The sequence below is a fragment of the Carettochelys insculpta genome, chromosome 6, assembly GCF_033958435.1.
Source record: "Carettochelys insculpta isolate YL-2023 chromosome 6, ASM3395843v1, whole genome shotgun sequence".
Lineage (NCBI taxonomy): Eukaryota > Metazoa > Chordata > Testudines > Carettochelyidae > Carettochelys > Carettochelys insculpta.
Window position 1 is genome coordinate 112411027 of NC_134142.1, and position 27930 is coordinate 112438956.

General features: G+C 46.2%; 1 protein-coding gene across 4 annotated transcripts in view; it reads left to right on the plus strand.

Moving 5' to 3' along the window:
- The first annotated feature begins 1940 nt into the window (after nucleotides 1-1940).
- The window catches only part of CHID1 (chitinase domain containing 1), a 241715-nt gene continuing 215725 nt past the window's right edge, over nucleotides 1941-27930 (plus strand). The window contains exons 1-6 of one of the 4 annotated variants that reach the window (XM_074995994.1): nucleotides 1941-2252; nucleotides 10172-10343; nucleotides 13285-13434; nucleotides 20694-20826; nucleotides 22533-22577; nucleotides 24418-24524. In XM_074995994.1, the coding sequence (XP_074852095.1) occupies nucleotides 10233-10343; nucleotides 13285-13434; nucleotides 20694-20826; nucleotides 22533-22577; nucleotides 24418-24524 (546 nt within the window). In that variant the 5' untranslated portion in view covers nucleotides 1941-2252; nucleotides 10172-10232. Of the gene's footprint in view, nucleotides 2253-2286; nucleotides 2538-10171; nucleotides 10344-13284; nucleotides 13435-20693; nucleotides 20827-22532; nucleotides 22578-24417; nucleotides 24525-27930 lie in introns of those variants that run through there. The other 3 variants (XM_074995996.1, XM_074995993.1, XM_074995995.1) reach the window with 3 other exon arrangements.

Genomic DNA, 27930 nt, shown 5'->3' on the forward strand with positions numbered 1-27930 from the left:
GACTCACAATAAATATACGTATCACCACATTGCCCCTGAACTCAGTTTTTGAACAGGACCAAGAATCGGGTTAGAAATATATCAGAACTTATTGCAAAAGCTTTAGTACTGCTTACACACCATTTGTATGTATGGGAGTTATTGATTCACCTAGAACTCCTTTGTCACATTTGAAACAATGTGCTCACATAGTTTGTTAGTTGAAGAAACAGCACAGCTGTTTGGCCCCAAGGATCATAGGTAGAAATCCTTTCCTTGGGAGACTGGTGTGCTGCATTCAAACTGTCTTTTCCTTAGGGCAAAAATGTGTTCCTGTGTCCAGTGGTGTGTGTCCTTTGAGGAAATTCAGCATCTCTCAAATGTATCCTCAATGCCATCTATTTTTTTTGCCTAATATCCCCTCCCAGCCTCCCATCTCCTGGAAGAGTTTGGTGGGCAGTGCTTTATGTGGAATGAGAGGCATGATGTGGTTGTATAGGGCTAGGCCGATTGAAAGAGACAGGATGAATCAGTTCTCTGCTGAGGCTCAATGAATTCCTGCCATGCAGCAGTAGGCATAACAGACTGTATCTATGATGGGACTTGGCCTACTTGTGTATTCATAAGGCATGAAACAATGAGACTAGGGTAAGCAGCTGAAATCAACCTGCTCAGAGCATAGCTCAAGCATATAGGTGCTGAGATCTGTGTGAGGGGCAGGATTTGAGAACACATTGAAATGAAGGCATGGCTCACAGCTCAACAATTCTGGGCATCTTCCTTCTGAGAACACATGGTTGAGATGAGAACAATCCAATTCACATCTGATCCTCTTCTACTGCAGGTTATGAGTCCCTCCTCCTACACTAGTCTCTGAAAATGGAGTAGGGAGTCTGGGAATCCCTTTCCCCTACCTCACAACCCTGAACTCTACCTACTCTCCTCCCCAGGTCATGCAAACCTTACTTGGGAACGTATAGGCCAGAAGGTAAGAGCTGGTAGCTTATGGATGAGTTCTTTCCCACAGGAAGATCCTTTATTCTCTCCTACAGCTGCCCTTCAGTCATGCCCTCCTCACTGCCACCACTTCCTCAAAATAACAGAAATTCACTGCCTCCAAACTTTGTTAACATAGAACTCAGATTGACTGACAAAGCTTTATACCCATCCAGGATATCAAACACACCTACAATTAAACTTCTGAAAACAGAACTACAGTAATGCAAACACCATATTATTCTATTCTGTATGGATTGTTATACTATGATCTTCCCTATATTAATTGGGAACCTTCTATTAGTGCATTAAGCAACATGACAAACATCTGTCAGATGTTGTTCTCATTCTCTTCCCAGAAGCGTGTAGAGTGAAATATCTAACAACGTATTTTTGTTGTTGTTTTTGGCACTTAAGTGTTTTTCTTTTTATAAATACACATTGTGCTCTGTGTTTATGTCAAAGAAAGCAAGCCAAAGAAATGCAACTTGTTAACACTTAAGGAAAGCAGTCCTGTAGCACCTTAAAGACTAACAATATTGTAGGAATGTTATATAGAATGTTTATAATATTGTTAGTCTTTAAGGTGCTACAGGACTTTCTTTGTTTTGAAGATACAGACGAACAGGGCTATGCGCTCAGACTTCTTTCCACTTACTCATTCTTCAACCCTAGTGAATCCTTAAAAGAGCACCTTTGGTTGGCTAGGACCAAGCCTAGTCCTGTGTGGCAGTCTGAGCCAGAGAGTTTGCAGAAGCAGGGTGGGGGTGTGGGGGTTGAGCAACACGTGGGGGCTTACCTGTGCAGCACCACGGGGACGCACATGGCTCTGCGCCCCCCGAGGCACTGCCCTCCATTGCTCTGATTGGCCGCAAGCGCAGCCAATGAAACTGGCAGGGCAAAGCCTCTCCAGGCAGCACCGCCGTTCCCCAGACTCAGCAACAGCAGAGCGCAGGATTGGCCGGGCTTGTCTGACTCCGGCCCCTAAGGCTTGGAGCGCCACATCCCCCATCCTGCCACGGGCGGCACGCTCTAGGGGGGAAGAGAGGCCCCGGTCTCTCACGCCGGATCCAGGCCAGCTGCGCAGAAGCTAAAGCAAGAAAGCCCCGCTGGCAGCTGCCGGGTTCCTCCGCAAGTGGCGGGAGAGGCCAAAGGCTCGCAGGAGCGGCCCCTAACGCGCCCCGCAGAAGGCAGCGCGGCTCGGGCCGACTGTGCTGTCCGTCTCAGGGACTGCCCGGGAAGCCCCGCCCTGCACGCAGCACTTTCACACCCCTTCGGTAGGTCTTTTAATAGCCGTTCCGGTCAAGGACACTCCGTGCCAGTCACTGCTACGAGCTGCACCCGTCGGCTCCGGGCGCGGGGAGCCCCAGCGTCCCTGCATGGCGCGTGCGTGCAGCGTCTCCAACCAGCGCCGGGGCTGGAAGCGTGGGCAGCCGCTTTAAAAGGCGAGCGCCGGCGGGCAGCCTGGTGTCCCGCCTTCTCTGCTTGTCTTCCGTTCGCTTCCACTTCCGAGGCCAGGCCGGCCGGGGTGCGCTGCGAGGGAAGCGGCGGCAGTGGCCGGGGTAACAGAGACGGGCGGGCGCGTGGGGCGGGGCAGCGCCAGCGCTAGTGCTAGTGCCAGCCTGGCTGCTGGGGCAGGGAGCGAGCGTCAGGCGGGAGGCACCAGTTCAGGGGCTGGCGCTGCTCCCCGGTTCTCCCCTGCTCACGTTTGCTGGCGGCTCTTCCCCTGGGTTGGGGCTGCAGCTCGCGCGCCTCGGCCCGTGCCTCAGTTCCCCTTCCTCCAGGTTAATCGCTTTCCGAAAGGCTCCTCTGCTGCCCAAGTGTGGCGCAGAAATGCGGGGGCGGGGCAACTGGGGGACGTGGGGAGGGACTTAGCCGCTGGCAGGTGGAGGGAGATGTGATGGCCTCTTTCTCCAGTAGAGCTCTTGGCATAGCCCTCCGCTGCCTGGGGGGAGGGTGTCTGCACCAGTAAGTGGGATGGGGGGGGGCGATGTCATTCTGCTGCTTTGGTGTTCTGGACTAAAGGGCAGAAGGGACCATCATGATCCTAATCTGACCTGTTGCAACTGCAACACCTTGTCCCCGTGTTTGTTGTAGGCCTGTAACCTTTGCCTGAGATCATCTCTGTCCATAGAGAGGAGCAGGGCCTGGGGCAAGGCTCCTGTAAGTGCCCACTTTTCTCTTCAACATTTTTATACAGTTGAAATCTGGGTACAGCAAACTTAAAGGACACCTGCTGGCTGCAGGTTAAACACTGAGAATGCCCAGCTATATAATTGTGGTGTTATATTGTAGCACTTCTTGGTAAGTAAGTTCATGTGATCTAAAAATTTGCTGATTATGGTCAGTGTCGCTCTGTTCACATTCTGCAGTCCATCTTCCTGGACCTCCTTGGAGCAAACTCTGCTTTCAGATCATGGGACTCCAGGTTTGATGCTGCTTCCTTTGCAGTGGATAGAATGGTGATGCCAGACAACCTCTGTTCAGCTATAGTTGGCTGTAAGCAGTGTTCCCTGTGGCCCTTGAGTTGCCACTCAAGACATTCCAAAGCCATGCAGTGGTTAGAGCACCCACAGCTAGATTTTCTTTTTGCTAGTCGTGCACAGGAAAAATCATTCTGTACATGGATGTGAAAAATTCTCACGGGCTGGGAAAGATAGTTCTTAATTTCTAATCTGGAAAAACATTGCTTCCCTGAAACCACTCTGACTGAGATCATCAGCAAAATCCTATATGCTGCTGTTGTGTGTGGGAAGGCGCTGCCAAGTGATTTAAGAAACAGAAGGGCTTGAAGGGCAGTACTAGTTGCCTCAGGGTAAGTCTATACTTTAGAAGATCAACATGTTGTGGTCAGTCTTACGGAGTTCAGTTTTCACATCCTGGTAAAGATGCAGCAAAATCAGCCTCTCCGGGCTTGGCCTTCAATTACTGTACTCAATGCTATTGTGTGGAGTAAGAAATGTTGATGCAAGACTACAGAGGCTCAGACTACAGTAGGGAAGTATCAGAGGGGTAGCCGTGTTAGTCTGGATCTGTAGAGCAACGAAGGGTCCTGTGGCACCTTATAGACTAACAGAAAAGTTTAGAGCATGAGCTTTCGTGAGTTAACTCACTTCTTCAGATGCTGCATCTGAAGAAGTGAGTTAACTCACGAAAGCTCATGCTCTAAACTTTTCTGTTAGTCTATAAGGTGCCACAGGACCCTTCGTTGCTCTACAGTAGGGAAGTAAGTCAATTCTGATATGTTGATTCTAGCTATGCAAATATTGCAGCTAGAACTGCGTATGTGAAATTGACTTATTTCCTTAGTATGGAGTTAGCCTCAGGGATGAATTCTCATAGCATCCAAAGCTATGTTTTCTCTATTTGTCTTTGCACCTGCTAGTGTTTAGTTCTTGTGTGCTAGCTGATGGTGTATGTGTGTTAAGAGTGCAGACCTGGGTGCACTAGACCCTGGATGAGCAGCAGAGTGCAGGCATGAGGCCAGCATGGATCTGGGGGTGCACTGGAAGGTGCTGTCTTCTTCACCTGGACCCCCATTCTCTCCCCCCTCCCCATGCATCTCCATCCCAACAGTCCTCTCTCCCCTTGCACCACACTACTTTCTCTCTGACTTTTCTGACTCCTCACACTGGTCCCTGTCCAGGAATCATTCAAATGCCTGTTTCCCTCCCCTGGCCTGACTGATTTATATTTTCATCAAAATCAAATTGCCAGCACCCAGTATTGGCAAACTACAGGCATCTATTCCAAAACTCCTTTTGCTGAAGGGGGCTGTGATTGACTTAAGTGATGGTGAGGTGACTTAACACTGTCTACTTCAATTACATCTGTCTGTGATTCATCCATACTTAATATCTTATTCTGTGTTTAATGAAGAGAAGCAGGTGTGGGGAGCAGCCTGTAACTCAAGGGTCTCTTGGTCAGATGACCCCAGGTTTGGATCACTAGAGCTACTCTTTCCCCCCCCCCCCCCCAGGAGGCTGGTTTCCAAGCAATCAGAGTAATGTTAAGATTTTTAGAGCACTTAGAAAGGTTGAGTTTTAAAGCTCATAAAATGTTGGAAACTGTCTGTCTGCTGATTTCTTGTAATTTACCAGCCTGGATGGGTGGGGGCCAGTGAGTCCCTTGGTCTGGTACTGCAGGGAGGGGAATCCCAAGGTTGGAGCCTGCAGCTGTAGAGCTGAAGAAGGCACACCCTGCACCTGTGGCTCTGGAGCCACATATGAATCTTTTAGGAGCCACTTGTGGCTCCAAGTGCTACTGCTGCTGACTCCATGTACGACTCTGGAGGCTGCTGCCACTTAGTCAGCAGTTAAAATGGAATTTAGGGTTGTTTTTTTTTTTTTTTTTAAGCAATGGCAGCATCTGGTGCTGCGGGTGGAGTCAGCAGCAGCAGTCACTCATGTGCTGCATGTGGGGGAAGGAGCGGCCAAGCCTGCCCTGCTGGAGCTGTGCTGAGAAGGAGGCTCTGGGGGAGCAGCAGTGCTGGGGGAGGAGTCTGGGCAGCTGCCAGAGGGAGGGCAAGAGGACTCTGGGCAGCACCTCCTGGGTGACTAGGAGACAATGTGAAGGGCTGCTTGAGCCACCTGCTGTGCTCAAACCAGCACCAGGGCCTCTGGACCATGCAACTTTCTGTGGCTGTCTTGAGCCCAGGATGCACACCCAGCAGAGTGACTCCCTCCTGCCCTGGGATGCTGAAGGGTGTCTGCCCCCCTCCCTGAGCATTCAGCTTCTCCTGGCTGAAATCAGTCACTTCTCTTCAAACAACCCCTAAAATAAACACACACGTGGCAGTGGGGAGCAAGGGGAGAGGTGGCCGTCTCGGGGGGGGGGGGGTTTGGGATTGATGGGGGGCTAAGCCTGGAGGTGGGGGGGTGGTTTGTACGCAGGGATGTAAAGCTTGGGGATAGGACAGCAGATTTGGAGTCTTAGGAGAGTGAAGCTTGGAGATGAGGGTGACAACTTTTTAACTGGTACAAATTGTTTGTGGGCTGCTCTTAAAATAGGGGTGACAAAGTACAGTTTGATGTTATTTATTAAGTACTGTCTCCTATTCATGTGTGTTGCGGCTCTTGAGGGGTTGATTTTCGTAAATGAGTTTGAAAAAATGTCTCATCTGCACTTTCAGTTGCAGACCCCTGCTCTAGGGTATGATGAGGGTTGCCTCCCTCACCAGAACTCTAAGGGCAAGGACCCCTCTTCCCAGTTGTGGGAGAAAGGAGGGGAAGGGGGAGATGTGGGGCACTGGGAGACACTAGGCAAAGGGACCTGATGGAAACTGGCTGCTGACACTCATCGGGACTCTGGGCTAATGGTGGGCTCTGCTGCCAGAAGAGGGAAGGATCTGTCCCTCCAAGGCAGCAGCCTAGAAGGGCAGGACAGGGCAGGTCAGACTGCCCTGTGCTGGCTGCCTTCTGGCGTGGCACTGCTGAAGAGGAGCACCGGGATCCTGCAGCAGGCAACTGCAGCAGCCAAAAAAGAATGAAAGTACTGTCACTGAGCAGCTTGAGCCTGGGGTGCAGGCACCCAAAAAGAAATGGGGATGCACCTGACCCTATCTGAGGGTATCAGTTCATCCCTGCCCCCATGAGATGCAGGGGTCCCCCAAAGTTTCGGGCCTGGGGCATCTACCCTGTGCCATCCTGTGGATGGGGTGGTTCTGCTTGAGATACTGAAATCCTTAAATTTTGCTTTAAAGACTTCAAGATATAGAGAATTGATCATTGATTCTAGTTCAAACCAGCTAGTGATCCCCTCATGCCCAAAAATGGTGCAGAGGTAAGGGGGGGTGGAAATTCCTTCTGACCCTGAATATGGCATTCAGTTGGACCCTGAACACAATGGTTAGACGTACCATCAAGACAGCTAGAAAACAATTCTCTGTAGTAAGTTGGAGCCTATTCCATATAGTGTCACATCTTTAGGTTCCTCAGTCTACTCTCTACTAAAGCTACTCTACTGACCATGGACACTTTGTTGTTGGATGACAAATAGATGACAGGGTTGCTGCTTATTCATCTTGTAATTAAGCTGCAAACAATACACAGGTTCTTAGGGCAGCATTTCCTTATTTGGGAGTTGTTAGAAAAGTGCCACAGGGAGGCACATTGGACAGAGCTGCCACTCACCTGGACACACTCTAGGAGGCCTTCTCTCAACAGTGTCCACACAGCTTTTTTGCTGACAGAACCTGTTACAAAAGGCCCTCTTGCTCATCTGGGAGAGGCAGGTTTTCAGTGGAAGTGCCTCAAAGAAAGGGGCTTCCGGAAGATCCCTGTGGGCTGTGTGTTGCACATGTATTTGGGAGACTGGAAGACCACCTTCTGGACTCTGAATTCTGTGTCTCTGTGCTAAAGAGGCACAGGAAGTTTACATCCATGCCTCATTAGCATCTTCTGGGCTGCTAATTACCATGCCACATTCAGAAGAAACAACATGCATAGCCTCTGTTATCCTTCTTGCTTTCCTTTTTATGTGAAATAGCAACAATCCACAATCAGTGTTTGGCCTAGAAAGATGAATGGAAGTTACAAACTAAAACATAAACATTCTTAAAAAATAAATGTATTAAAGAATACCAAATGTATTGATCATTGTCTCATAATAGAATTAGAATCTTAAAGGCTTAACAATCTGCACCCCACCATCAACTTATGTCTCGATTACTCCATGTGGGAGGTACGTTTCCTGGACACTACAGTACAAATCAAGGAAGGCCTGATTGGTACCACCCTGTACTGGAAACCCACTGATGCTATACTTACCTACAAGTGTCTAGCTTCCATCCTGCACACATAACTAGATCCATTATTTATAGACAAGCCTTTAGGTACAATCGCATTTGCTCTGATCCAACTGGCAGAGACGAAAAATGACAAGGTCTTTACCAAATATTTGTATGCCTGAATTACCAGGAGAAATAAAAAAAACAAATCAACTGGGCCAAATGAATACCCGGAGACCAGCTACTCCAAGATAGGCCCAAAAAAGCCAAGAACAGAACACCACTGGTCATTACCTACAGCTCCCAACTCAAACCACTGCAATGCATTGTTAAAGACTGACAACCTATCCTTGATCAGGATGCCACACTCCAGAAGGCCCTAGGTTCTCTCCTACAGCCAACCTCCCAACGTTATGAGGATTCTCACCCATAACCACAGTCTATACTGCAGGAACACCAGTTCTGGAACCTTTCCTTGCCACAAAGCCTGCTGCCAGCTTTGTTCACATACCTATTCTGGAGATACCATCGCTGAACCTAACCAGGTTATTCACAGAATGGTGGGCACATTCTCGTGTTCCTCAACTAACATCATATATGCCGTCATGTGCCAACAATGGCCAGATGCTTTGTATATTGGACAGACTTTGAACTCTGTTTGATAAAGAGTTAATGGGCACAAAACAGACAAAAACACTCCTGATCCACAAACCAGTCAGCCAGCATTTTAATGGAGTGGGCCATTCTGTTAATGACTTAAGAGTTTGCATCTAACTGAAGAGGAATTTTCACAACAGTCTTGAAAGAGAGTCTGCTGAACTCTCTTTTATATTCAAGTTTGACACATTAACACATGGTTTGAACTGGGATGGGAATTTTCTGAGTCATTATAGGGGCTCATTTGCATACTTGCCTTAATTTAATTCTTGACTCCCCTTAACCTTCTGCCTCTCTACTATCTGATTTGCTCACCTTGATAATTTTTTTTCTGATTTGTCCACCTTGATTACTATTTTTGGTTCTCTGTGCCTTAAATATTGAGTCTGTTCTGGTATGGCTATGGTGTGAAGAAGTGGGTCTGTCCCGCGAAAGCTCATCTAATAAATTATTTTGTTAGTCTTTAAAGTGCTACTTGAGTGCTTTTTTGTTTTGATAGTATATAGACTAGCACAGCTTTCTCTCTGTCACTACTTCTTTTACTGCTACAGGAAACCCTGGGATGATTAATTCCATTGTAGGGATCTGACAGCAGCTTTTTGCCCTCAGGCTGGACCGTGGATGCTTTTGTGAGCTTGATTTGTTTTTGAAACATGGCAAAAAACTCTCTGTAAACATACCAGGGTTTCATTTTTTTTCTCAACCCTTAATATTAGCTGAAGTGCTTCACAAGTCAGAAGATCTTTTGTATAACTAGTTGTAGAATAGCTAACAATAGTGAGTTAAACAGAAGTTGGATGCTGTTTTGACTTTCAGTACAACACACTCTGCCAAGAAACCACTAGCTGCTTGGGAATGTCTCCTATTTCCTCCAGTCAAAATGTTTTGATATTCATTTCATTAATATTGGGGACTCTAAAGGCTTCTATAGTGTTTTTGGTATTCTAGAGGTGTTTTTCCTCCCCTTGTAAAGCTATTGCTTGTAGATTTCATTCTTGAAAATAGCAGTAGGTTTAAATCACAAAAAGATGGAGCTCCTCGTGGGCCTGGTTTGAGGGCATTTAGTCCATGGAGGCAGTGTGGAAGACTGTGGGATGACTGGACGGATACAGGGCTTTCAAGCCTGACCTTGTTGCGACTATAAAAGGAAGCTAGGGCTGCAATTGAAAACTGCCTTAGAATTGTAGATTGGATGTGGGGCCTGAAGTTAGGATTCATCGTTTAATGCAGTGGATGGTGATTGGGGCACAGGTGCAGCCAATGGTGATAGGACTGGAAATGAAAGCTTTTGTTTTGTTTGTTTTGGTTTGTAGTATCTTGGGAACACTTACGTGATGTGTAGCCATTGGAGGTTACAGCAGTTTTGGTGGAGCTGACTTGGGTATAAACATCAGCTGTGTCTACACTAGCCCCCTTGCAGGGCACATGGTAATTAGCTTGAACAGCGAATACTAATGAAGTGCTGCAATGAATATGCAGCACCTCATTAGGCTAATTCTCCTTGCAGCAACTTCAAAGTTGTTGTGGGGAGAATTAGCCTAATGAGGTGCTGTGTATTTATCGCAGCTCTTCATTAGTATTCTCCACTCAGGCTGATTAACATGCCCCATTCAAAGAAGGGGGCTAGTGTAGACACGGTCATTGTGTCCCATTTGCTTGATCTCATGATAGAAGGTGCTACTACACCATAACTGTCTGAATAGGACAGGGTGAGTCTAGTGGACAGAATAATTTGTCAAATAAAGTTAATAGTTTGTCATGCAAAGTCTTGAACAGGAAAATCTCATTCTTCTTAAACTGTTGTATTCACAGGCAAGAGAGTCAAAACTCTCATCTCTTTTAAGCGGAGTTGACTGGCATAGTGGAAATTGCCATGAGACTTCTCTATACTGCACTTTCTTTGACCTTGATTTACCAGCTGATTGATGCTACATTGTCGAAGACCGATGCCAAGAAAGTGGCTTCTAAAACACTGGAGGAAAAGGTATGCAAATAAGTTCTTTGTGACAGCTTGTACTCAGAGTGAGTTAGCAAGCAATATTGGCAGATGCTGAACAGTATTTCTACAGGCATTAATTTATAATTGTTTCATTTAAAAAAAATGAAATATACAGACATTGAACAGCCTTAGCCACAGCTGGAAGATGTTTTTTAACTGAAATGTGAAAATCCTAGCATTAGCAAGGAAGACAAGCTGTTTAGGTGATATTGAACTTGTAGCAATAACTACACACACAGTGTTAAGTTCTCTAGATAACAAAACATAAAAGGTGTACTTTTTTTTGCTTAAAGGAACTTTATTTAAAATTTTTGAAACTGTGTAGATAAAATTTAAAGTTTCTGATAAAGCACCTTTTAGTACCCTGAACTCACTGCTTAAAAAAAAGGTGGTTCTGGCTGCCTTTAATATTAAAAATAGTGCTTTGGGCAGGTTTAAGAGCAACAGGACTAGACAGCCTCAACCCTGCCAAAACTCCTCGTGCATGCTTCTGCTTTCTGCCTCTTTGCTTTTAGCATTGCTGCTGCTACATTTTGAACCTCTCTCATCCTGCACTGTCAGGACCTGACCAATGCCAAACCGGAGAATTTGCCAGACCACAGGAGGTCAATATTGTCTAGCACATTACCAATGCTTCCACTTCCTACTGGTCTCTTAGAAGACATTTAGGGATAAATGAGAGCTAAATAGGAGCACAGAACACTGAGAGCCAGGACTGGTGGCTGTAAACATACTTTATAGGACCCCGGGAGACTTGGCCACACCCATTATAAGTGGTCATCTGTATAACTAAAATCATGCCAGAGTATAGATGTTGCTGTACAAGATAATTCTGGATTAGAGAGGTTCAACCTGTAGTGACTGTCCTCAAGCAGACTCTGGGAAAGGGCGTGCACACTGAATGAAAATCACGATTACCCAGAGATTAGGTGCAGAGGGAAAACAGAAGGACCAAGGACAGAGCCTTCTGGAATTCCCATAGAAAGCTGGCTGTGAGGATGACAAGGATTCTCCAAAGGAAACAGTGAGAGACCTATTAGAGCAAGAGAAGAACCTGGAAAGGACAGAGTAACAGAAGCCCATGAAGGGTAAGATTTTAGGAAGAGGAACGTGGTTAGGGTTTGAGATGGATCTCAAGTGAAGGAAATTGTGGATAGAATATTGGTTCTGTGCTTCAGTTAGGAGAAGGGGATCCGAGAGTCTGAGTGTGGCCTAGGTGGAACACAAGGGGCAGACACTGCATTAGACAGGGTGTAGGATGGAATTAGAGGAGAAGCACTCCATACTGTTCAGTGAACTTTTGAGACAGAAGGGAGATAGTGGGAGTGTCAGTCATCAAGGATTTTCTTCTTTTTTTAAGGTGGGAGAGACTAAAATATGCTTATCTTATGAGAGGAAAAGGCCAGAGGACAGTGGGAGTTGAAGGAGATAGTGGATGCCCAGGACATCAGGAGATGGAATGGATTCATAGGGACAAATGGAGGGATGAGGGAAGAATTCAGATGAGTATGTGTCCATGTCAGGAAAAGGAGACAAGTTGTAGGAGAGGGGAGAGTAAGATGTTCTGAGGGAAGAGGGAATGTTGTGTTGTATTTGTGACTGGATCCCCTGCAGATGCAGCCTGGGACTGTGGGATCACTCTTTCCCTTTAACTCTCTCCAGCATGGGCTGTCACTCACAACGCCTGGCTAGTGACCAGCAGGAATCCCTTCAGCCACTGTTATCATGTAGCACAGCTCCCTGTGGAGCCCAGTACCCAGCCAGATGGCATGAAGGCTCCCAGAACTGCTTATGAATCTCTGAGAGTAAGGCACCAGAGCTAAATCCCGCACACTCCCAGCATTGTACTGCAGGGATATACTATTTATTAATTGGTGCAGCAGTTCATCAATTGCAAGTGGACGTGCAAACCAGCCTTTGTGAAACTGTAGCAGATTTGCTTCACACTTTACACAAACACACTGATAAAGGTAAACAGTAAAAGAAATTGACTATAACAGTATGGCTTTTAAGTGGTATTAAGTGATAGGCAAAAAGTAAAAGTAGTTACCAAAAGAAAGTAAAACATAAACACGCAGTGCTTGGGGAGCACAAGTCTGGGCCTGTCTAGGGGCATTGCTGAGTCTCCAGGCTCAGATGAACAATGACTGTCAGGTGGTCTCATTCGAAAAACTGTATGATGGATGTCTACCTTCAATACCCAAGTCACAGTGAAAGTTCAGTCCCAAATGTCCTAAATGTGATGGCCTCCTTAAAGTGTTTAGCCAACACAGAGTGGTAATCTTCTCTCTTGCAATTGTGTTTCTATCTGATACTTGAGAAAAGAGTTGTACTCTGAAAAGAGATCATACATCATCGCCTTATTCAATGGATCTGCTGCTTATCATTAATTATATTTTTTGCCCCTATGAACACTACAAAATGCAATGTTTACCCCCAATTAAGTGATCTCAGTACTGATTCCTTACAAGGCTGGAAAATAATACATTGCCAGTCTGTTGGAATTGTGTGAACCTAAACTTGGAGACAGTGGGGTTGTACTTGAAGAATTGGGTTTTATTTGCCCTGCAGAATTTTTATTACTGGCGTGAGGAATCTTAGCTTGGCTCCCAGAATCCACACTGGTTTAGCAAAACTGACAGTTAGAAAAAAATCTTGTGAATATTGAATATGCAAATCATAAAGAGAAAAACATGACCCCCACAACACTGCTCTAGTCACTTTTCACTGTAGATCAGCACTCAAACCTGGCTAATGGTGTCCTAGATTTGTCTGACTAGCCTATTAATTTTTACCAAGCTATATTGCACCATGTATAGGAAACTAAAAGTTGAAAGATGTGATTGAACCGTACATTAACTCAAAGCAGTTAATTATACAAATTCTGTTAATGAAAGTCATTCTACAAATTGTTTTTTTCCCATAGACATGGCATTCAGACAAAAGAGTACAAGACCGGCGTCTAGTAGTCACTGATCCAAAGGCAAAAGATATTGTGCTGGAACACAAAAGTTACTGTGCCAAGAAAATGAAGGAGAGACATTTCTTGGGAGATGTTCTGGGATATGTCACCCCTGTAAGTAATAAAATAAAATCAGAGTCTCTGATAAATATGCAGCAATTAATAAGATGTCAGGTTTCTTCATTCTTGCAGCCTTAGCCTATGTCTTCACTAGAGGGATTTGTTGACAAAACCTGGGGCGTGTCCAGATTCCCAAGGTGTTCTGTCAACAGTAAATCGACAGAACACAGCATTTTTTCAATGGCCTGATCCTGCTCCCCATGAGACATAGTGCTTCTGTCAACAGAATGCCAGTCTAGACATTTCAGGGGGCCCTCTGTCTACAGACAGAGCTTCTGGGTCACCAGGCAGACCTATCTGCTGTGCTTCCAGCTGGCCATTTTGTTGAGAGAGCAGCCGGACAGTCCAGCCATTCTCTGTCAGTAGTCTGTTAGGTAGTTTGGCTGCAATCTGTTGACAGAAGTTTTAGCAGAAGAGATCTTCTGACAAAAACTTCTGTCGACAAATCCCAGTAACCTAGACATCACCTTAGTGAACAGATGTGACTCAGCATCAGGTGCAATATTGTACCTATCCCTTTGGTTTCTTTGTAAAACTGCAGATGATTCTAATGCTTGGTCCAGTAGCCACCCGAGAGAAGAAGGGTGGTTCATCGGTTGGTTACCAGACTGGGACTGCTAGCTGCATTTGTTTCACTCCTTTGAGACTGGTTTCTGTGTGAGTAATGGAAGTTGCATAGTCTCTCTGTACCAGTTCCACAGCGGAGATGATAGTACTTCCATACTCACAGGGGCAGTATGAACTTGTGATGTGCTCATGTCCTAAAGCAATGGGGACTACATATGCACTGTGGATAGCTGCACAATGCAACTTGAATCATTTCAATACCGAGCAAATTTTTTCTGCTGCCACCAAACTAACCTTATTTTGAAGTTCATTGGTATTCAAGATAGTTCCCTAAATCCCTTGCAGAATAATGAATACATGTTTTGATTGTAGTAATAAGCTGTGTAAAGAAATAAGTGTAATCAGGCGGAAAAAGTAAATTGCTAGTGAAACCAACACTACTTTTTGCAGCTCATCAGTTGCCAAACTGGTGATTTTGTTTATAAGCATGGCTAAGTAGAGGTTTGAAGGAGGGATTTGAAGGGCAACGAGGAAGTGTTGCCTCTTTGACTCAGTACAAACACATATCTGGACTCCTTCCCTCCTATTGAAGGATAGGAGTCTTTAGCTCTGTAGTCCACTTGCCAGGTAAGCTTGGTGAACTTTGACTTCCAAGTGAAGGATCACTCAGGATCCCAAACCAATTTTACTGTTAGTAAGGCCCTATGAAATTCACAGTCAATTTTCATAAATTTCATGGTCATTGCATTTTAAAAATATTGAATCTCATGGGTTCAGATACTTAAATCTTAACTTTCGTAAGCTACATCTACACGTGTATGCGACATCAAAATAGCTTATTTCGATGTAGCGACATCGAAATAAGCTATTTCAATGAATAGCGTCTACACGTCTTCCAGGGCTGGTGCCGTCGACGTTCAACATCGACGTTGGGCAGCACCACATCGAAGTAGGTGCTGCAGGGGAGCGTCTACACGCCAAAGCAGCACACATCGAAATAAGGGTTCCAGGAACAGCTGCAGACAGGGTCACAGGGCGGACTAGCACTTCTGGGGCAACAGCTAGCCACTCCCTTAAAGGGCCCCTCCCAGACACACTCAGCCTGCACAGCACGCGGTCTGCAGAGCCACAGGCACGCACACCCGTCGAAGCAGTATGGACCCCCAGCAGCAGCAGCAGCAGCAACCAGAGGTCCACACAGCTGCCCCTGCAGGAGCAGTGCTCGCCCTGCTCAATGCTATGCAAGAGGCAGCTGACCACCTTTTATTCACAGAAGAGGAGCTGCCCCCAGGGGAGGAGCAAGCAACCCCAGATCTTGCTGCCCTCCGACCCCTCCCCGCCACACACGCCGCTGGCTGTGGATCTACCCCACGTGCACCAACTGGAGGGAGCGGCTGGTGCTCGGCGAGTGGGACAACGAGCGCTGGCTCCAGAACTTTCTCATGAGCCGGCAGACATTTCTGGAGCTCTGCCAGTGGCTCACCCCCGCACTGAGGCACCAGGACACCGCCATGCGACGTGCCCTCAGCGTCGAGAAATGGGTCAGCATCGCTGTCTGGAAGCTGGCCGCTCCATCAGCTACCGATCCATGGGGCAGCAGTTTGGCGTGGGCAAGGCCACCGTCGGGGCTGTCCTCATGGAGGTAAGAGGACCCGGGGGAGGGCAGCCCTCCGGGGGGCGGGCCAGACACACCCCTCACTGGTGCTCTCCCATGTCCTTCCCCTGCAGGTCGTCCACGCCATCAATGCCCTGCTGCTCCACAGGCTCGTGCGGCTTGGGGACCCGGATGCCTCCATCGCGGGGTTTGCCAGCCTGGGCTTCCCAAATTACTTTGGGGCGCTGGATGGGACCCATATCCCCATCCATGCCCCGGAGCACAGCGGAGAACGCTTCCTGAACAGGAAGGGCTACCATTCTGTGGTCCTCCAGGCCTTGGTGGACAGCCAGGGCCGCTTCCTGGACATTTATGTTGGGTGGCCTGGCAGCACCCACGACGCCCGGGTGTTCAGGAATTCAGGCCTGTGCCGCCGGCTGGAGGCAGGGACTTACATCCCCCAGCGGGAGATCCTTGAGTGGGGGGCACCACCATGCCCCTCTGCGTTGTTGCAGACGTGGCGTACCCCCTCCGGCCCTGGCTCATGCACCCCTACACGGGCCATCTCTCAGCCAGCAAGGAGTGCTTCAACACACACTTGAACCATGCGCGCCAGGTGGTTGAGCGCACTTTTGGCCACCTCAAAGGGCGCTGAAGGCGTCTCCTCACCCGCCTTGATGCAGGCCCCACCAACGTCCCCCAGGTTGTGGGTGCGTGCAGCGCACTCCACAACCTGGTCGAGAGCAAGGGGGAGGCATTCTTCCAGGGCTGGGCTGTGGAGGCTGGAAGGGCTGACGTGCAGCCACCCGCTGCCCCCAGTCGCCAGGTGGGCCCCGAGGGGATCCGGGTCCGGGAGGCCCTGTGGGCCCATTTCGACCAGGCCATGGGGTGAACGCTGGCAGGCCCCCCACTGTACCCCCCCCATCCTCCACAACACTCCCTGCCCCCACGCCCACACCACAGAGCACCCAAGAGCACACCCCGCCCCTTTCTTGCAAATAAAAATGGAGCTGTTGTTTTTGAAACCAAAAACTGGTGATTTGTCTTATTATTCAAACAACAAAAATATATATATATCTATATAGAGCAGAACAAAAGGGAGGAACTGTTTACGTGGGGGGGCAGGTACCATATGAAAGAACAGGGGTGTAACACAAACTATATACAAATATATATGGGGGGATATGTACAAAGGGGGAGGGGTGGCCACGTCCTGGGTCCCGCACCCCTCTACTGTCTGGCGCCTGGGGTTGGCAGGCGCGACCTTCACCTTGGCCTGAGCCCTGGCCGAGGCTGGCTGGGGGCCGGGCGAACCGGCAGGTATGGCCGGCAGGTGTCAGCAGGCCCCAAGTTCCCCTTGGCGGAAGGCCCCGGGGTGGTGGACGGTGGTGGGATGGCAGTCGGAGCAGCGGGTGGAGCGGTGGGTGGAGCAGCGGGCAGGGCGAGCAGAGCGGCAGGCGGCACGGCATGGGGGGCCAGGTATTCCTCTGTGCGCTTGAATATGCGCATAAAGGCCCCCCCTGCTTCCTGGCTCCAGGCCAGCGCCCGCTCCTGGAGCTCCAGCCGCCGCTCCGACGCCTCCAGCTGACGCCGGAGGGTCACGAGCAGCTGGGGGTCTGTGGCCGTCCTCAGGTGGTGGCTCCGCTGTTGGCCCCATCCTGGGGCTGGTTGGTGCTCCGCTGAGGGGCCGGCCTGCTGGGATGGCCCCAGTGGGCTCTCTGGGACCACTGGCACCTCACCGGCGCACCTCTGGGCCCTACGATGGTGCAGATGCGGAACACGGGGGGGGGAAGAAGAGTGGAGACAGCTGTTAGTGTGGCCCTTGAGCCGTGGCCCTTGTCCCCCCACCCCTTTGCTGCTGGTTCCCCATCCCCGTCCCCGGGAGATGCTGCTGCTGATGATGGGTGTCCCACCCCCTCCCCCCGGGGGGACCCTAGGTTCCGCTCCCCGCATCCCCAGGGATGGGGCATGGCTCTGTCCTGCTGGGGGGGGCAGGGGCTGATGCACTCTTCTGAGGGACATGCCACTGCTGTCCTTGGGGCCATGGTCATCTGGGCATTGTGGAGGGTCCTGGTCATGTCTCTTGTTCCCGCCCCTTAACCCTGGGGGTGTGCACCAGGGGGTTACATACCCGACGGTCCGCTCCCACGGTCGGGGGACACCCTCTGGGCGGATGCCCTGCTGGAGCTCTGGGACGGCAGGACGATCCGCAGCCCCTCGTCGCTGGAGGAGGATTCCCCCTCCTCCTCCTCCTCCGGTGTCCCAGGGGTGGGCTCCTGGGGGGGCCCCTGGGGTGCGGGGCTTGCCTCCGGGGCGGACTCCGCCTCCGGGGCCTGCTGGGGCTCGTCGGCCGAGGTGTCGAGTGGCCGGCGGGGAGGAGGTGTACCGGGGGCCCAGAGTGGACCTGACCTCCCTGTAAAAGGGGCCTGTGGCGGGGGCGGCCCCAGATCGCCTGGCCGCATCCCAGGCCCGGGCGTAACCCTGCTGCAGCTCCTTCACCTTACTCCTGACGTGGTCAGGAGTGCGGGCAGGGTGACCCCGGGCAGCCAGGCCCTCGGCCAGCTGAGCGAATGCATCCGCCTTCTGCCTCTTTCTCCCCATTACCTGGAGCACCACCTCCTCGCTCCAGAGCCCCAGCAGGTCCCAGATCTCGGCCTCCGTCCAGGAGGGGCCCCGCTGCCTTTTGCCAGGCTGGCTGCCAGCCTGGGAGCCCTGGCTCCCCTTGGGGGGGGTGCCCTGGGGACGCTTGGGGGGGCTGGCAGGCGGCCATCGCAGCGGGGGGGTGGCTTGGGGCTGCAGGGAGGCGTGCAGGCAGGCCGCATGTCAGTGCTGCCGTCTGCACGCGCTCTCAGCTTCCTGCACAGGAATGCAGGGGGCAGGGAGCTTTAAGGGGCCGCTGCACGTGGTGACCATAGAGCTCAGGGGCTGGAGAGAGCGTCTCTCAACCCCTCAGCTGATGGCCGCCATGGCGGACCCTGCTATTTCGATGTTGCAGGACGCGGATCGGCTACACGTGCCCTACTTTGACTTTCAACGTCGAAGTAGGGCGCTATTTGCATCTCCTGATGGGAATAGCAATTTCAACATCTTGCCGCCTTACATCGATTTCAACTTGGAAATAGCGCTCGCCACGTGTAGACGTGGCAGGCGCTATTTCGAAGTTGGCGTGGCTACTTCGAAGTAGCTGGCACGTGTAGATGCAGCTATAGTGTTGTAACAAAAGTGAATATATATTTTAAAATGGAAAATATACAGTTGTTAAGCTCTTAACATTCAGCATATCTCAAGCTGGGGTCCTGATCCAAAATAGGGATGTAGGGCTATTGTAGGAGAGGTTACAGTATTGCCATCCTTACTTCTGTGCTTCCTTCTGGGCTGAGTGTCTGGAAAGCAATGGCTGCTGGCAGGGTGCCCAGGTCTGAAGGCAGCACTGTATAATACCAATATATAGTATTGGGTGCTTTTATAGTATAGGGTAAAACTAAACAAAAGACCAGATTTCACAGGGCAGACCAGATTTCATGGTGTATGACATGTTTTTCATGGCTGTGAATTTGTTAGGGTCCTAATTGTTAGGAAACTGTCTTACCTGCAGCTTGAGAGTTTCGTTGGCAAGTGGACAGAAGAAGATTTCTTGGCACATGTCCACTAAGACACATGTACCTAGGTTGGGACAGTTTACTGGAAATATATGCTTTGAAAATGATCTTTCTGCAGACCGGTGGCAACAAGCTATCCCTTTAAGGTTCTCTTCTTAGGAGTATATGAGTTTCAAAAATATTTTGAACATGAAGCACTGCTGTTTTCCATCTTCTACAGACTGAAATGATGGTTTGGAGGGTGCAGACTGGATCATGTATTTCAATATGTCAGCTGCAAAGCCACATGATGATATAAAGTCGTCATCTTTAGCTGTGACACTGCTTACCACTTCAATAGGAATTTATAGGAGCTCTGAACTGTGCTGCATTAAGAAAGGTCATTATTTTTTTTAAACTCTTGCATAGGAGTAAGGATGCAAGCAGTGAAGCCAAAATTGATCATCTGGTAGCATATGTTTTTGCCCTTGGCATAGGAATTGGCTAGAGGGGAAGAGAAAATGTGTGGGAGAGGCTACTGAGGGATAATTTGTTCTAAAGGAGTCTTGAACTAAGGCTGTTGCTATTGTCAGCAAAACTTATGCTGCTTAGGGTGTGAATATTCTTTCTCCTGAGACATGAGTTGCTCATACGTAAGTGTTAGTACGCCCAGCACTGCATTAGCAAGAGAGCTTCTTTTGATGGCATAGCTTATGCTGCTCACAGGGGTGAGGTTTTTTTATGCTGCCTGCACAGAGCATTTTCACCACATGCTCTGCAGTGGTGCAGCTGTGCCCTTGCAATGCTGAGAGAGTAAACCTGCCCTAGAACAGGAATTTTGAATAAATATTCAGATACAATACTGAGATCTCTGAATTTTCATTTTTAACAGTATTTTTAACAAAATACTACAGGTCTCCTTGTAGCTTTTCTAGAAATGTCCTTTAGAATATGGCACTATTCAGGAAACTCTGGACACGTTTCACTACACAAGTGTTTTGAATGTAGTAGTAGACACTGTTGGAAGTGCAAGTGCTCTGTACTGAAATGATTCAAGTTGCACTGTGCAGTTATCCACAGTACATGCGCTTTCCCTGTTGTGTTAGGATGTGAGCACATCACAATTTCATACTACACCGTGAGGTAAGGCAGTACTATTATCCACCTGTGGATTATTCCTTACAAGAAGCAGTTGTGTGAAATTTTACTGTTCCTAATTTCTATTGGACATTGAAAGAATTGAACACACAACCTATTAATCACTTTCCCCACTGAAGTCTCTCTTAAATTCAGTAAAAACTGCAGCAGAGATGGGCTTAAGTATTTACCTTTGCTGGAAATTTCTGATGTGTATTCCAGAGTTGATTCTAAGTAATAAAGCTCACAAACATTCCAAAACACTTCCTCAGAAGCATACAAACTGATCTGCAGTGATTCTTCCAACACTTCTGTTTGTGCTGTACGGAAAAATTGTCGCCTGTTGTAATGGCTTTTTTCTTTTTCCTCTTTGCAAGTGGAACAACCATGGCTATGACATTGCTAAAATATTTGGAAACAAATTTACGTTGATCTCCCCAGTTTGGCTACAGGTGAAAAGGAGAGGAAAAGAGAGGTTCCAGTTCACGGGGCTACATGATGCTGACCAAGGTTCTTTATTTTTGTTTTGTGTGGTGTCTAGTTGTATGATGAAATATGTAGTCAATATTGCCACTGTCTGAATGAAGTATGCTAATTATTAGTTTTTCCAGTGTACGAACATTGATTTGTCTCCAGACTTTCCGAGGATGAAGGTCCACTTTGTCACTGTCTTCTTATAATAAGTCCATATATTTTTTTAAAGATAATCACCTATTTATTCCACTACCCTGTGGCTGTGTCTAGATTGCTGAGATCTGTTGGCAAAAGATACGCAAACTGCGCAGCACATTTGCATAACTCTTGCCACCAGCTGTGTCGGAAGAGGCTTTCCCAACATTTGGCCCATCCTCAAGGGGCCAAATGTTGGGGAAAACCACTTCTCCTGAGACATCCCTTCTTCATTGAATGTGGTAGACAGGGATGTTGGCAGAAGGCTTCTGGCATGGCTGACTTCTGCCGAGAGACCTCTGGTCTCCTGATAAATTTCTTCAGTTTAGATATAGCCTTTAGGGATAATGGCAATTTTAGAAGCTTCTTTCACCTAGCCCATCATAGTATATGTACATAAACATTTTTTAAACAATTCTGTATTAATTTCATTTAACTTTTTAAAGTATTTTGGGATAGTTCTTGTGAAACATGACTCAGCATTAAAGGTATGTTTCAGGTTTTATGCTATTAATTTAAATTTGATAATGAGTGTCAGCAAAGACAAAGTTATCTCAGTTGAAATATTGGAGATCAGTTCTGAAGAAGCTTTAATTCTGATCATGTTCAGACTGAATAAGTTAGAAAATGGAATATGCCATTAAAATATTTTATTTAAAACTGTTCATCCCGAATGATGATTGAAATCCCTGAAAAGATCAAAGTCTCAATATGCACCAGTCTGGTTGTTGTGACAAATGAGCCAGAATGTATGCTGTTGCATTTCATGTCAATGGCAGGGGAAACTTTTTGTAGGGTAAAAATGTTGAATTACTGGTTTCCATGTGAAATGGGGCAACTAGCTTCATTCTCTAGATGTCAGTAAGGCTGTAAATATGACAGAGTGAACAGAGGGCCAGTAACATTTCCTTGTATTGGAAGAAGAGAATTGCAATAAAACGATATACTTTAAAAACAAAAAAGCAGTAAAGTAGCGCTTTAAAGACTAACAAAATAATTTATTAGGTGAGCTTTTGTGGGACAGACTGACTTCTTCAGACCATAGCCATACCAGAACAGACTCAATATTTAAGGCACAGAGAACCAAAACCAGTAATTAAGGTGGACAAATCAGGAAAAAAAATGATCAAGATAAGCAAATCAGAGAGTAGAGGGGTAGAAGGGGGTGGGGGAAGGTCAAAAATTAGATTAAGCTAAGTATGCAAACGAGCCCCTATAGTGACTCAGAAAATTCCTATCCGGGTTTAAACTATGTGTTAATGTGTTGTATTTGAATATAAAAGAGAGTTCTGCAGTCTCTCTTTCAGGAGTGTTGTAAAAATATGGTCTGAAGAAGTGGGTCTGTCCCACAAAAGCTCACCTAAGAAATTATTTTGTTAGTCTTTAAAGTGCTACTTGACTGCTTTTTTGTTTTGATAGTATATAGACTAGCACGGCTCCCTCTGTGTCACTATATACTTTACCTGAAGATGCCTCTTGAAAGAGACCTTATGGCTATTTATAATAGATATGTTCATAGTTTAACAGCTGTTTCATTTTTTCGACAGATTGGATAAAAGATGTCAAGAAAAGCGCTAAAAACATCAAAATAGGTGAGGCTGCATTTTACCTTTCTCAGTCTTCTGCTTGTGCTTATTGGCAGAGGCAAGGAAGTTTTTAGTCCAGGAGCATGTGTGTGGATGCGATATGTTAGCTCAGCAAAACAGTCTTACACACAATATAAAGACTGAAAGAAAAAGTTCATTTACCATCATCTGGGTCAGCTAATTATTTGTTGCTCAGTAAGTGAGATACTGTACCTGTTGATGTCTGGAGGCTTTTCTCCTGAGACTTTTTTTCCAACCCTTCCCGCCCTTCCACCCCCGCCTTGGTTCCGACTTTGAGTCTCTGTATTGCTGCCACCTTACTTCTGGAGGAGAATTCCTGCCATTTTCCTCTTGGAGGAAAATTCTTTCAGAGCTAATTGCCTTTCTCTTTGAAGGACTGCTTGGCCTTGTGACCACCATATTCTCAAGCTCTGCTCAGAGAATCGAACTGATGATCCAGCGAGTGTCCAAGACTGCTGCATTTTTCTCTTAACCTGAAAGTCTGGGGTCTCAATTTCCCGTTTGAGCAAAAGTTAGAAAACATCAATATAGACATACCTGCTGAACCTCTTATCCTTACCTACTTCCTAATCGTAGAGTATTTTCACTGCCAGTGAGAGCATGCTTGCTTTATGCAGATATCAGAATGTAAAGAGTAGATTGTAAAAGAATGGAATTCATTTAAATTAAAAATAATCCTGCAACTTGAACTTTTAAAATGTCTTTATAAATACATTTTCTGATGAAGTAACTTTTAAAATATGTCCTTATTCAGCTTATTAACCTAAAACAATTCTAAACCTTTCTGTTCCGCAGATTAGAATGGTTTTTCAGCAGGGGACATACCCTTCTCTGGTCCACCAACGTGTTTTGGATGCCATCGTTCTTAATAGCACCCTTTCCTGTTGTGTCTTCACTTCTAGTAACTTGAGGCAGAGCTAATAAACAGCTTTGTGTAGCATGGGGAAGAGCATGTCTGAGCTCCTAAAGAAAGAATAGAAGAATGTTGTCACAAATGCTGGAAATAATAGAAGTGGTGACACTGACTAGACCAAGTGCTGTTAAATGCAAAAAAGAAACCAGGTAGTTTAGAACAGGGGTCAGCAACCTCCAGCACAGGTGCCAGGAGTGGCACACAAGCCGATTTTCATTGGCACGTGAGGTGTGAGCTCAGTCCTGCCCCTCTTCCCCCAATGCAGCTGGGAGCTTGCTCAATGCCAGGCCATTTGTGGATTAACAAAAGAGCAGCTAATGCTACCAACCACCACCACCTAAATGGTAAAACTCTGCATCTTAATTTCATTATTAAAGAAGCTGTTGTAAGTAGGACTATTAGTAACTTTAAAAAGTATCACCGATACTTGGACCATATGTAGGTCGAATTTCAACACTCCACCTTGGATGGGTTGCTGACCCCTAGTTTAGAATTAAATTTCTTTATCTTCCCAAAATAGTGATTTTAGGCATTGTGTCAATAATAGGCACAAAACGAACAGTAGAAAGCACCATTTTCAAGCTGGAATCCCTTTAAGATTGATGTGACAGCCCTACTGATAATTCAATTCTCTATTAAAAGTATCTTCTTGGTGTCAGTGCTCTTCAGTAATCCACTTTTGAAACAAAGGACACCATGTGAGCAACTTGCTTAATTGGATTTTGAAAGTAGAAAAGCAAAACCTTTCAATGTGAGAGATTTTCCTGTGACTGTTACGCTAGTTTGTATATACATGTAATGGGCTGTTGAATTAACTACTTTTCCGGCTTCCTTTCTGCAGGAGTGTGTCAGTGTAATACGAGCCATTGTAATTTTCAGAATTACCTGTTTGACTTGTTTCTTTCATCTCAGTTCCTCGCATTTTGTTTGATGGCTGGACTTACCAAGATTTTGAGAGTGTTTTTGGCAGTGAGGATGAGATAGAGGAGCTTTCCAACACCATGGTGCAAATAGCCAAGGTAAAATCATTTCTAATACAAATGAATTAACAGGTGGGATACTTGTTATTGACCCCACCCCCATAGCTGGAGGATAGCTTCACATCTTAGTGACAATGAAATTTCTATTTAAACTGTAATTAGTTGGGCTGTTAATCAGTAAATGCTAAATTTATGTATCTTAAATCTGCGAGGCTAGACAATTTGCAACCAAGAATTCAAGAAGAGCTCTTCAGTGAACCTTTTAGCATGCTGCAGCACTTCTAGAGGACTGAAAAAAAGCCTAATGTGGGATATCCCAATTACAGGTTGAACCTCTTTAATCTGGAACTCTCTCATCTGGCACCATCCATAATCCAGCATGATTTTAGTTAGTGGGATGTCCATTTTTCATGGATGTGACCAAGTTTCCATGGTTCCCTAAAGATTGTTTTCAGCCACCAGTCTTGTCTCTCAGCGTTCTGTGTTATTTGCTGTAATTTACCGCTAAATATCTACTATGAGCAGTGGAAGTGTCAGTAGTGTGCTAAACAATATTGACCTCCCGTGGTCTGGCAAATTCTCACATCCATCACCAGTGAGATCCCCAGGATGCCAGATAGAGAGGTTCAACCTGTATTAAGATATTAGTCATGGGCAAAATCATAGGGTAGCTGATAAAAAATACAATTTTATTAGAATTAAAGGAAGGTGAAATAATTAATGCCAGACAGTGTATGTTTTATAGAAAATGGATTTTGTCAAATTTGTCTATCAGTTTTTGAGATCAAAGAGTGTTAACAAGAATTTGTTATGCTTATTATTTCTGTAAGGTATTTGATTAGTACTGTACAACATCCTTTTACAAACTACTTCTAGGAATCAATATAAAAATAGTAAATGGATTATAAACTGTCCAACTGATCTGAAAATGATTGTCAATGGGAAATCCTCATCTAATGAGTTTTTAGTAGGGCTCTACAGTAACCTGTTGTTGGTGCAGTGCTGTTCAATATCTTTAAAAATGATGTGGAAAAAACAGTAAATCACTGCTGATAAAGGCTGCCCATGACAGACATTTGTGGAGTAATAAATGGTCAGTTGCGGAGTGATATGAATCAGAATGCAGGCTGGGCTTACTTGAATTCAGCAGTATTTCAGAGCATGTTACTTAAGGCTGTGTGTGTACACAAAGAAAGTAGGTGAGATTTGAAGGAATGGGGTAGGTTCTGTATTTTGGAAAGCAGTGACTCAGAGGAACTTGAGTGGGGATCATGTTGGATAACTAACTTGATCATGAGCTGACAATGCTTGTGGTGGTGAAGAAAAAACGGAATCTTTTATGTATAAGCAAGGGGCTGTCAAATGGAAATAGGGACATATTACTCATGTACCATTCGTGAAACATCACTGACTACAGTGTAAGGTTGCAAAGAAAAAACTTTTTTAAAAAACCAAAAAGCAATAAAGCTAATTCTCAAAACACCCCCAGCCCCAGTGGAAAGGACTCAGAAGAGAGCTACAAGAATGATATGAGGTCTGGAAGACCTGCCTTGCTGTGAAACCAAAATAGCTCTTTCTCTTTTGTTCAGCCAAGTACAGGTTGAGACATGACTTGGCTGTAGTAAAAATATTATGGAAAAGAATTGATTTCAGGGTGGTCTTTAATCAATTCCTGAGTCTCTAAAACATGACAAATTGGGAAGGTGAGATTGATTACATTTTAAAAGCAATTACCAGTGACTTGCAGGTGCTTTAATTTTTGGGCAGCCTACTTGGGACATTCTAATAGGATTTGATCTTCAAACAGTGCTTAAAAACTGCCTTCTGAAAATTTGGCCTCTTTACAATAGCTCGGTTTAGGTGGCACCTGGAATTACTAGTCATTTTTGAAAATATAGGCTGTAGTTTAGGGGATTAAACTTGTGCTTAAGTTGTTTACAGTTTAAGAACTGCATAACTGCTGTGCTAGTGTTGTACCATTGACACTTTGCAGTGCTCACAGTAAACTGGGTAAATAGCAGTGGATAAGGCAACTGCCAGGACATTCTTGAAATAGTGCAACAGTAATCATTAAGAGGAAAAATGTCACTCAAATTCCTGAAGATAACAAGGTTAAAGTCAATTACCATCATAGGATTGACTAAATCTTACTCAGTTTTCTTGTGGGAAATTTGAAATTGGCAAATAGAGTAACCACAGATTTGAATTACGTGAGCTGCTGCTAGGAAGTAAGGAGATTTCTCAACCTTCCTAATACTGTTAAAACTAGTTGAGCTGTATATAAAAAGAGTCTTTCAGATTTCAGTGATATATATAGACATAAGTTGTAGGAGTTTCCCTTGAAGAGTGGTAGAAATGCTGGTTAGGCTACTTAAAATCTGATTGGACAGAACATTAAAGTTACAGAATATTAAATTCTAATCTAAAACTTTGCATAAAGATGCAGAACTGTTGAGCCTCAAATAGTAGGACCAGTCAGATCCAGCTGTTGCCTCAAACTTAGGATATTAAATGAATTGCGTGTGGTAGAGGGCTCTCGCATTAGATACAGAAGGGCCGTGTCTACACTAGCCGCAAACTTCTAAATGGCCACGCAAATGAGCTCACTGTGAGCTATGGGAATAAGGGGACTTCAAAGTAGGCGGGGTCCTTTCGAAAAGGAGCCCCATCGGGACGAGCCGCGCAGCGGCGAGGCGCATCAATTTCGAAGTGCCGCGGCCGCCCGCTTGCTAATGAAGCGCTGAATATGCATTTCAGTGCTTCATTAGTAAACTTCGAAATGGCCATTTGCGTGGCCATTTAGAAGTTTGGGGCTAGTGTAGATGTAGCCAAGGGTATTGAAGTGAGCAACCCAAGAAAGAGGTATGCTGTAACAGAAAAGTAGCAATCAGCTGTCTAATGCTAAAGGAATACTAAGAAGGGCATTTTTGGGCTGCCTTCATTGTCTCCTGCCTGAACAGAGTAGGAAAGGTAACAAATTTTATGTCTGAAGAGAAATTGATTCTATCACCCAAACGAATTCATACTATAAAAATGGAGAAGATATGTAATACCGGTTTAACTTCTCTAGTATGGCAATCCCTGGTCTGGCAAGATCCGTGGTCCGACATGATTTTAGTTAACCAGATGTCCACTTATCAGGGATGTGGCCAAGTTTTCCCCAGTCCCATAAAGTTTTACATCTGCCAGTCCTGTGTCTTAGTGTTCTGTGCTGTTATTTACCTCTAATTACCCATAAATATCTTCTCTAAGAGTTCAGTAAACAGTGAAAGTGCTGGTAATGTGTCTAGGAAATATTGACCTCCCGTGATTCAGCAAATTTTCTGGTTGGCCACTGGTCTGGTCCCAAGCACAGTGGACTAGAGAGGTTCAACCCACAGTGAGATTCTGTGTGTTTGAAATCATTAGTATCTTTGGTAAATTAGGGCGTATGAAGACTACGTTT